The following is an 11,820-nucleotide window of genomic DNA, read 5'->3' as shown; positions in this document are numbered from 1 at the left end:
TATGATGTGAAATTCTAAAACCCAGAAAAGATACCAAACATTTGCTCAGATTACAGTCTCAAAGTATTTTACATTTTTAACTCTTTGTTGAGATATTAAGATTAAGATTTCTGATTTTCAAGAAAGCTGTAATTAAATGAGCAGAAATGAACTGCCTCTCCCTTTCTAATAACCTCTAATAGATGTTAGTTCAGTGCAGTAAGTTTAAGTCAAACCTTGTTTAAAAAAAAAGTCAGAATGAGACTCATTATATAATAAGTTTTATTAACAATACGGTACATTAGTATTTGTTTTGAAAAGCTTAGGCCTTGCTAAGCAGTTTTAATCAATGCAATTATGTAAAGCTATTTGCAGTACAGAAATCAACTACATTCACACACAACTTGAATTTAATCCAGTCAACAGTCAGGTCAAATCTACAATTTACCAAAAATGCAAAGTTGATTTTCTAACAAAAGCAAAAAATGTTGTTGTGGTTCAGTAAAACCCATTTTCTACTACAGAGCAAGTTGCACCCATAACTAAGCGTGGGACAAGAAAATACTTTCCTAGAAGCCCAGAGTAAGACTTACTTTCGTAACTATGAAATGCCATGCAGACTTCTTGTTTATAGAAAGATTTGCTAGGTCCAAATTATGAAGCTAATTTTTGCTAGAAGTTGGTTTATAAAATGATTCTCCTTTCCTACCAAAAATGTCATTATGTAGAATTTTCTATCCATCCTCTCTCCCAAAAGCTATTTGTCTGATTTGGAATACCGTCCTCAGGCTCCTATCATAATTGTTCCATTGGTGCAGTTACCATAAACAAGACTTACCAAAAGCCTAACAAAAGTTAAATCTGCTAACTTTCCTTTACAGAAAGACAAATAAGTGGTTTAAATGCAACACATATACTACATATACATTTATGCTGCACAAACCCAGTTTGTAGATTCACATGTACTTCTATTCTGTAAAGGATCTATGGCTGCTGCCAATTCAATTGTTCTGTCAAGGCACTACACAACCATTAAACCTCTAATATTCTCCAAGATGCACTGAAGAACATTTATGAATGTGTTTAAGTTGTTAAAGCCCTGAGTCAGAACTTTCATACTTACTGCAGCTGTAACTATAAAAACGGCACACAATAAAACTTTATAGACAACATTATTTTACTCCATGAACAAAACACATTCTGTATTGTAAAAGGAAAATAGTATATGAATTCCAGCACTTAGGGAAGGGAAACAGGAATGTACAGTACTATGGGGAATGATACATTCCTCCTGTAGGTCATTTATACAGTCAGCAATAATCCTTTATGTCACACCTAGTCAGGCACCAAAACTGATGTATCAGAACTAAATTGTAGTGTTTAAGAAAACTCCTGCTCCTTTCCAAAGGTAAAGAACGATTACTGTAGAACTGAACACTTGGACAGAAAAAAGGCAGAGTTACTAAAAGTAACACTGCAGTGGTCTGTAAGAACTTCTGTCTGTGATCTATTCAACACAAGTTATGACCCAAGCTCTACACAATTCATCAGCAACTATTAAAAGAGCAAAATATAACTTTTGACATTTGCAATATTGTCGAGAAGCTCAGAGAGATCGAATAACTCAAAGCAACTTTCTCAAACAATTTAGTGTTTACATTAGCCACAAATTGTAAGTAATACTGCTATAAATAAGCAGGCATACTTTAGTAAAACTCCATCTCTAGATAATATCTACACAGTATCAGTGAATATTCTTATCACAATATAAAGGCAAGATCAAATCAGATTCTTTTTAAAAAACTAGTTTCACAAGTCTGTAAAACTAGACTGAAAACATGTTTAAGACTATGTTAACAAGGCACTCAAAACTTTTCTATATTCCAATTTGGCTCAAGTTTATAGTTAAACTAGTTTTTGAAGGAATTTTCACGTTTACAAAGTAACTTGTGTTTATTACCTTTCCAGTTTATTTTTTTATTTTTTCTTAAAAGGGAATTTGTCCTAAACTAATCTAGAACCACTTAACTAGTATTTTAACAAAAAAAGGAAAGTACACAGCTGTGACTCAAATCCTGCAATGTGCCAAATGCCTTGAATGTAGAGCAGGAGATATTGAATATCTTTAAGTAATGGGTCTGAAAAGTCATGGTACATTATTGGGGGAAAAAAATAGCTGAAAAATTAAGTGATTAAGTTCTGACATCTTTAAGCTATTTAGCTTACTGTACAGATCCCTCAAATTTAAAATTAAGGTCTCTTCATAGTTCCTTTACAATACTATTGCAGCCATCTCTAATTTAATCTTACTGATTACCATACAGAAAGGAAAGATGTTCAAGCAAACTTTTGAGCATACTTTGTACCCAAATAATAAACTATAATGTCGATATTTCAAGAAATAAGTCATTGAAGAAGCTCCTCCAACCAATTCTATTCCCAAACAACTTTTAATATTGGGAAATTGTTCTAAGAATAACAAAAGTGATATCTGCAATTCTCAAACATGTGTATTAAATCTAATTGTCTATTTACTGATTCTTTATCAAGTATTTGTTCTGTTTCAGTAAAATCTGTAGTGATTCACTCACAGACGTACACTGACCCATCCTCATCTTTTCCTACTTGCTATGATTCCCACTTATCTTCTGAGCCTAGGATCCACTTCCCCGCACCTCCTCGTTTTAAAACAAAGGTCTCCCATAGAAGTATGCAAGCCTTTCAGACAATATCAGGTTACATACATACTATTGCTAAGTGATGTGAATATACTGTATAAATATGGTCTGATACAGCTGGTTTCTTCAAAGCTACCTAAATCTTTAGCTTTAACATACATTCCAATCTGAAGAGATAGTGTACAAGTCTAAACATCTATTTACATATGCAACAATGTTTTGGCAAACATTTCTTAAAATCAATTAAAAGTCATTTTGAAAGTACTATATCTGACTTCATAATATCAATTGGGATAAACTCTCGCCTGTAAACAGAATGCCAATACCAGCACCTTAAACAATAAGCGCTACAAAGTTAAACTGCTTAATTACTTTTTTTAAAAGCAGTTGTCTAATTAAACTATTTGGCTTGAATTTGTGATATCATCATTACATTTTTTACATGGAATCATGCATGCAACACTGCTCAATCAAGCTGAACACAAAAACAGAAACATAATGAGAGGTCTGTATGTGTTGATGGGGACAAACCAAGGACCATGGTGTGGAAAGGACAGCTCTTGGAGTAGCGTGCGCGCGTGTGTGTGTACACACACACACACACACACACAATCTATGGCTATCTTACAGCAGCTATAGTTTTGTAGCTGAGGAACTGATGAAAAACATAAAGCAAACAGTGAACTGAACTCCTGTAATCAACACACCTGACATCTGACAGAACTCCTCTATCACCTGACATCTGTGCTCCCCACAGATGAAGTATGCTCAGCATTGCTACCCTGGATGCCTTGATTTAGTCCTTTAGGAAAATACTTAAATGCCCTGTTAAATTTGGTTCAAGTATTAGTTACATCATCAGATGGCAACATTTGGTTAAATTAATTCAGACAACCTGAAAAGATCAGGCAAATAAGACACGATAGAGGGTGAAATCACAGTCCCACTGAAATGAGAACACCCACTGACTTTAGTAGAGACAAGATTTAATTCAGACTATTTAAACAGTTGAAAATTGCATGAAAAAATAGCATCTTACCACTGGCTTGTTCCATTGCTGAATGCTAACAAAACCCTATCACAATTTACTTAAATGTTATAAAAATATCGACTGCTATGCAGTAAGTAGTGCATTGAGCTACCATAATGGGGTTTTGAGTTAGAACTGAATTTACCAAGCGATAGAGCAGGAGTGATGATCAACTGTTAATCAGGTACTTTGGACTGAGACTTTATGGAGAGGTCTTTCTGAATAATTTAAGTATGAAATAGTGCTCAAAAATGAGTCTGATCTGGCTTAAAGAGAACCATGTCACAGACACAAGATACAAGAGAATGAAATTCATAGCGAGGGGTCCAGTGTTGTGCCATATTAGAGAGAACCAGTTCTTCTGGAGAATCGTTGACGGGGGACATGAAGCCAAAGGGTCCTGCTGTGCAATACTAGCCACAGAAGCCAAGTGACCCTTATGTTAAGCGGAATGGGCTACCAAATCATTTTCCCAAAAACATTGGAAAATCCTATCAGAACTATTCTGATCATATAAGAACACAGAATGTAAGAATTTTCCCAATTCTCTCAGACTGGAATTCTAAAACCTCAGTTAACCAGGCTGCAACTCCAAAAGTATATAAAATTCCTAGAGCTAAAGCAATTAAATCAGCTGTGGGACTGCTAAACTGAGGATGAGATTTACTGACAACCAAAGATTTTGTATAGAAGATACTGAGATCTGCCTCTTTTAGAATAGGGACTCAAAGCCCCAGGCAAAGCAGAAAGCTATGTAAACGACCAAACACAGAGTGAGATTTATGGTGTATATATACGACTGCTGGAACATCAGAACAAAGAATACTGGACTGGATTGTTCCAACCCGAGTTTAAAAGAGCAAGGAACATTTACATGTTGGAACAGAAATTTTGGGGCATAGATTGTTTTGTCAGCTAATGCATTATGTATTGATTTTCTAAGAAACCACTGTCGAGTTTCCTTCTACCATACAGGTATTCTAACTGCATGATCAATACTTTAAAAGCATTGGTAAATTCTTCTGAGATTTTGGCTGAAGTCTGCAGAATTCCAAAGATCAACACAAGCTTATCACACACTTCAGAAGACTGTGCATTGTGTAAGCATGTGATTTTCCAAGTGAAGAATGCAGACTATGAATCACTTCATTCTCATCTTGATCTTCCCCAGACCAATTCCCACTTTCATGTCCCTGCCACGTGTAACAGGAGTTAAATGAAGGAGACTAATGTTAGCTGCAAGGAAGGCACCTAACTGAATACACTGTATAGTTCAAAATCTTTGAAATAAATTGTCCAAATCAGGACTAAAAGACAAAAAGCACTGATTTCATATTCTATACAATCAGTAATTCAGGTAACTGCTGAACGGCTTTTATATGCCATCATCATTTGGCTGTAATAGCTTCGAATTTAACTTTTTTCCTGAAATCCTGATTACGGTCCCACCACCAAAGCATGAAGAACATTTGGATTGTGCTCTTACTCATGTTTTAGAGCTGCTGGTAGTAGTCAAAGAGCCATCTATAAGTGCAATACAAATCCTAGCTAACTCTGACCAATCAGTTTCTAGTTGCCTATCCATGTGTCAGGAAACCCCCAGACTTATCACCACTGTCTTGCTTAATATTAGCTATTAAATGGTCTCTGCTGGGCTCTGAAATTAATACCCCATTGAGATGAATGGACAATATATACTTTACTTCCTTTGCTGTTGCTACAGTTTCCCTACAGATAATTCTTCTGTAAGAAGGGCTTAATAGAACACCACACTGATTTATGTAAGAAATGCAGTCTGCAACAGAAAAGATGGATTTAAAGAGCAGCTGATTTCTACAAAATTCAAAGGAAAAATATACCACCCAGTTTCCTTAGATCATGAGACCCATAATTTCCTTACTCTCTGATTATACACTTGTTCCTCAAAGATTTTAATCAACTACACTCTTTAGGTGTGAAATTGATAACTCATCTACACTTTATTTTTCAAATACCTCGTAAAGAAAAAAAATCAGCACTCTCCTTTCGCAATTCTATATATTAGGTTTTTTTGTCGACAGGATTAAGAAGTTCCTTATTTAGTTTAATTTGATCCTGTCAGACTGAAGTACAGTTTTGGTGGCATAACATTCCTAAAGCAAATTTATGTTTCTTTCCACTGACATTGTCCTCGAAATCCACACTGAGCATATAGGGCACATTACAGTCAGTTATCCATATGGTTATATTTTGATGTCATCTTATAGGAACTGTATGGTACTGAATACTACTTGGATATATTGTGCTGATTTTGCATTACTGTACCTTTCAAGACAATAGTACTATGAGGCATAACTTTCTGTCATTTGACAATTGAGCATATGCTGAAGAGGTGTCAAACTTGGGCTAAAAAAAATAAACATTTGAAAGCAACTGGCAGTACAAAATCTACATCGCTTGATGGCTGAAATTAAAGTCCATACGTACATATAAAAACTTTAAAGATACCAAAATAGAAAATCATGATTGTCCCTTTACACTTGGTGCTTTAAGGGGGTGGGGGGAAAAGACTGCTTTATTAATTTAGCCTTATCTTAGCTGTCTCTTGATAGTACAACTAAAAGTTGACTGTTCAAATACTGTTTTCTTTTCTGATGTGTTTAGTCTTTAAGCACTTACAATGTAGCACATATGCACTGCAGTATTAGAAATGTTTTCATTAGAACCTTCAACTGCCTTTCAAACATAGAGATTTGATGACCAAAATGTACTGACAATTTGATAAGCTAACAGAAGACACTTTTTTTTATTAATACAAAAGGATTCTTCGTTCTATAGCCTTGCGGCATATAGGGCATTCACTCATTCGGTCTCCACAAAGCTGACATGTTCCGTGGCCACAGAGAAAGATCATATTCTTCAGACGATCCAGACAAACAGGGCACATGGTCTGTAAAAGATTTTGACAAGTTAGGTAGTGGACAGCAATGGTGAGAAAAAAGTATCTAGCATGCATTCTATTAACTGTAGAAAATTTAATATATGCAACTGTTGAGTGAACAGAGATCATTGCCATAGAGAAACCAAGCCACAGAATGACAACAGATTCAATAACCTGCCTTTTGACATTAAATACAAAAATAGAAAATTCACTATTTCATTTAATCCTCAGTATAAAATATTTGTTTCATGAAGGGATAACTGATTTTTTTAAACTTCTTCTCTACAAAATAAGAAAACCAACCCCACGGTAGCTTTCTAAACAAATCTGATGGTGTTAAGTTCACAGCAGAGTAAATAAGCGATTTTCAGCTGCATCCCCCTTTATAAAATTTTAAGGAAACAGGGAACTCTACGAAGCACAGACATTTGTGTATGTAATTCAATGAACAAATTATTTACCACCCGTGCCTCAAATTTCTACCTACTCATTTACCTACCTTTCTCACACACACACACACACACACACACACACACACACACACACACACACACACACACACACCCTTACTTACCTCATGGACTAAGAAATAGTATGAATATGGTTTTGCTTTTAAAAAAATACTTAACCATCCCAGCATACATGCTAAACACCATAGATGTGAACTAACTTGCAATTTTCTTCTGGGAAGTGATTTGCTCACTGATTTGGAATCTTAAGTCAATATTTTCAGAAGCTTTACCAACAACATTTAAGATACCAGCTTTCTGAAGAAAAGTCACTAGTGTACTCCAATATATGCTTTAATTCTGTACTTTCAATGTAACTTGTAAAGGAATAATCATTACTTGCATAGGCCCATATCCTGCATGTATTCTGTTTTTTAGAAATCCAGATAACATCTATGAAAATTTAATGTTTCAATGGAGGGCTGCTCAACTTATCTGAGCCTTTTACCCCTAACTCAGATCCACACAGCAACCCTTTAAAACCAGTTTTTACTACTGAACATAAAGTGAGACCCAATACCCAAAAGGATCTCTTACAACCGTTCACCATGAAAGTTTGTCCCTTAGGAGAACCATCCTTGACTGTGCCTGCAATGTCCTCCACCTACATCATATGCAAAAATTCATCTACAAGGCACATGTTTGTTCCTTCACCATAATCACATTAAAGTTTCATTTATAAATGGTTTATAAAGCGGTAATACATAAATAGATTTTTAAGAAATACACCGCTACCTCGATATAATACCACTCAATATAACACAAATTTGGATATAACGCGGTAAAGCAGTGCTCGAGGGGAGGGAGGGCTGTGCACTCCGGTGGATCAAAGCAAGTTCAATATAACATGGTTTCACCTATAAAGCGGTAAGATTTTTTGGCTCCCAAGGACAGTGTTATATCGAGGTAGAGGTGTAATCAATTGTTACAGATTGTTAGATCAACAGATTGCTTATAATCACAACTTATATCTACTGAGGAGTTTCTACGCGTTCTTAAACGGACATCTATAGTCCACCCGAGACACATACTAATGCCTGTAATATGCTTATAACTGAACAAACGTTGTAAATCTTTTATAAACCATGTATAATTGGACCTTTATTAACAGTGGCCCACATCTCAAAAACAAATTTATTTCACTATCACCTTGCACTTGTGCACTGTTTTTTCTGATCTACTTTTTAAATCACTGCAGGTTTACCAAAGCAGTGTTACACCAGGGAAAGGTATACACATCAACGGCAGTGTCCACACAATGAAATGTACAATTTTAGGCATGCCTTCTATGGAATCAATTAAATGCAGGGACAAACATTCTTTAGTGTACTCCTGATTATCATGGCTCATGACTTCAACGTGTTTACACAGAGTTTAAAATCAGAATTTGGCCAATTATCTCATATTTCAATCTGTGAGATCAGCAAAGCTAAGGAGCTGCCAGAAGGTATCTTCTGGGTAAATCTACACTGCAGTAAGAGACCAGTGGCATAGCCATGGCTGGCCCGGGTCAGTGGATTCAGACTCGCTGGGCTAAAAATTACAGTGTAGGGTTCAGTCTGGAACCCAGGCTCTGAAACTCTTTGGTAGGTCTCAGAGCCCAGGTTCCAGCCCGAACCAAAACATCTAACTGAAGTTTTTAGCCCTGCGGCCCTAGCCTCGTGAGCTCTGAGATCTGAGCTCTGAGATTCATGCTAGAGGTTTTTTATTGCAGAGTAGACACACCCACTGCCGGATAAGACCTTGAACTTTTTGAATGAATTTGCAAATATAAAAAAATTATACATTCTCAACAAGCATATTTCATATTAAAACGTTGTCAGGGCAAGTATGGCATCACCACTGAAAATCATGAATTGATATAACTCAAAATGTATGTAATTATCTTCCACCAAAGCACTGCAAGGGACTGATTGTAAATCAGTCCATCCAGCCCCTTCCTCACCCAAGCCAAATACTCACCGGGTACAACTAACTATCATCCTTGTAATTCATAGTTGTAAAGTCCAAAGTATGGGGAAATTCTTCATTAATTACTTATTAACATTAAATTGCTTTCCTGTGCTGCATGTACATAATTTAATGGTCCCAAAGTATCCCTTTTAGAAGGGATACAAGGTATAAACCCTAAATCTCATCCTGCAACAACAGAATTCAAGTCCTCCCCACTATATGTTCTTTACTCCTATAGTTTGCCTTGGGGTCTGCCTGTATATCTTACAATTAAAATAAAAAATCTGTTTCTCTCCAATATACTACAGAGTAATTTGGAAATGTACATGCACATCATAGGACACTGCAAAAGTGTATTCTGCCTAAGCAATGGAGGCAAAAATTTGTTTTATTTTATTCATTTCATTGCAGCACACAATTCGGAAGAAATTCCCTGGTGGTAGCTCAAACTCGGAAAATAGGTTTTAGTTTAATTGTATGGCAGCACGAGCAGATTGTCCAGATTCTTCCTGCTTATCATGAAAACGGTCAATATTTATTTGTAGAGACCAGTTTCATTTTTCAATGTCATACATGTTTTAGTTTATTTACCTTCACATGGCAGCAGCTTTAAGTAACTTCACAGAACGATCAACCTACCTGCCTGCTCTCCAACTGTACTCTAGTTACGTGACTATCAGTGCATTACACCCTGCTTTTGTAACAGCAGCAGCAGCAAACAAATGGTAGATATTTTGACTATATTTTTAATTTGGCCTTATGCTTTGATGCCAAAATTTGATGTCTATCACCTCGACCTTATATGAATAAATTAGCTGAAGATCTTTTGAGGGGAAACAAATGAAAATTCTGTGCCTAGAGAAAGTATTTGATTTCTTTTTATATATTATGTATTCTTGCTTCTGAACCACCACCATAAAGGCACCCAGTCAGTTCTAATCAGTTGTAATCCACAGAGTTAAGATCGTATGGAAAGCATGAAATTATCACTGGGGTATGATATTGCAAATAAGCCAATTTTAGCAGAATATTTTGGTTTTTGTCTGATATGGGTGCCATATTAGAACCTATAACAATCTTTTATTACATATTACAGTATGTTTCCAGGCACAAGACACAGGTGCACAGTGACATTACAACAACTTTAATTTTAAATAAAAATAAATGACATACGTATGGTGAAGGAACATATATAAGGTATTTATTACAGACAGATGAGGATGATTACGTATGAAATGTGGTGGAGGAACTGCAATCACAGTCAAAGATGGTTCAAATTCAGGGAATCCCTGAAGAATGACGTGGTCATCATGTGGGGATTTTGCTGACATCAGGTCTTGCTTCTGTTTGGCACCAGAAATGGTTTTAAAAGGTTGCTGCACTAATGTATTAGATTATCACTGAAGACATGAGTTGAAACGTAGATATACCTGCTGAAAAGAACAAATAAGTAGTTTTAAGAACACACAAATACTGAATTTCACATTAGAAGTGCAGTTTTAAAGAAGAAAATGAAAAAATATGTTTAAAATGGAACTCTGGATATAACTTCAGGCACATATTTAAGATACAATTGAAGATTTTTTTTTAAAATAAAAAATAACAATTAACTAGAATCTGCAATTCATTAACCCCTCTCACAACAGTAAACAGAAAAGTCATCTAGAAGACAAATTAAAAGGTTCCAAATGAGACAGGTCAGCCAGTTCCCTGAGAAACAAAATAGAATTTCAGAAAAGCTAGATTTCAAGCAGAATCATTTCAACAAAATAACTACTTGACATGGCAGTCAATTAAGAGATGGTCAAAAACAAGCAGCCATATACATCCTGCTCAGAGGCAAAGAGAATAGTCAAGTGACCACATTTGAAAATCAGCCTAAAAATAGAGTACTGGACAGTAACTGCACTGCAAAAATCCAGGCAATAGAGAATATTAAAAAAATATTTTTTGTTAAACACTTAACTTTTTGATGACCAGAAAAACAGAAAATGAAACCAACAAAGTAGCCTCAAATGTTATAGGTGAGAAGGAACTATAGTTTTTTTTGTTTTGTTTTGTTTTTTTAAAGTCTACCTGCCATTATACAGGCACAAATTAGGTTGGAAACTGCTTTGAGTTGAACATAAAAAGATTTTCAATAATGGGGTCTCAGTCAGTTGCCGGGGTGAGGGTAACAATTATTGATAGTCAAATATCAGAGGGATAGTGTGTTAGTCTGGATCTGTAAAAGCAGCGAAGAGTTCTGTGGCACCTTATAGACTAACAAACGTATTGGAGCATGCGCTTTCGTGGGTGAATACCCACTTCATCGGATGCAATCTGACGATGCATCCGACAAAGTGGGTATTCACCCATGAAAGCGCATGCTCCAATACATTTGTCAGTCTATAAGGTGCCACAGAACTCTTTGCCAATTATTGATAGGTTTTCCTCGGAGGTTAATATCTGACAATACATCAGGTCTCAAATTTTCAAAAGGCATTTACAGATGTGGCCCAGAACTAGGTGATTCAAAACCTTCTCTCTGAACTTTCAGGTAGGTCTGTAACAGACAGCCAGGGCTGTCTGGATTAGCTCAGATACCAGCCATCTTTGAAGCACTATACACTACTCTAAGTGCACAAGAGATAAAAAGACAATTTAAATGTGAATTAAAGTTCTCATCAGTCTCTTCTATTAATCAAAACATCTCAACTCTGACAAATGTAGTATGTCTTCAAAGGTAAATCTCCACTGCAGCTGAGCATG

General features: G+C 35.8%; 1 protein-coding gene across 3 annotated transcripts in view; it reads right to left on the bottom strand.

Moving 5' to 3' along the window:
- Positions 1-238: 238 nt before the first annotated feature.
- The window catches only part of MIB1 (mindbomb E3 ubiquitin protein ligase 1), a 116,762-nt gene continuing 105,180 nt past the window's right edge, over positions 239-11,820 (bottom strand). For all 3 annotated transcript variants that reach the window (XM_030552902.1, XM_030552900.1, XM_030552901.1), the window contains one exon: positions 239-6,616. In XM_030552902.1, the coding sequence (XP_030408762.1) occupies positions 6,476-6,616 (141 nt within the window). In that variant the 3' untranslated portion in view covers positions 239-6,475. The remainder of the gene's footprint in view (positions 6,617-11,820) is intronic.

Source organism: Gopherus evgoodei, chromosome 2 (genome assembly GCF_007399415.2).
Source record: "Gopherus evgoodei ecotype Sinaloan lineage chromosome 2, rGopEvg1_v1.p, whole genome shotgun sequence".
NCBI lineage: Eukaryota > Metazoa > Chordata > Testudines > Testudinidae > Gopherus > Gopherus evgoodei.
This window is presented reverse-complemented; position numbering and strand designations above follow the sequence as displayed.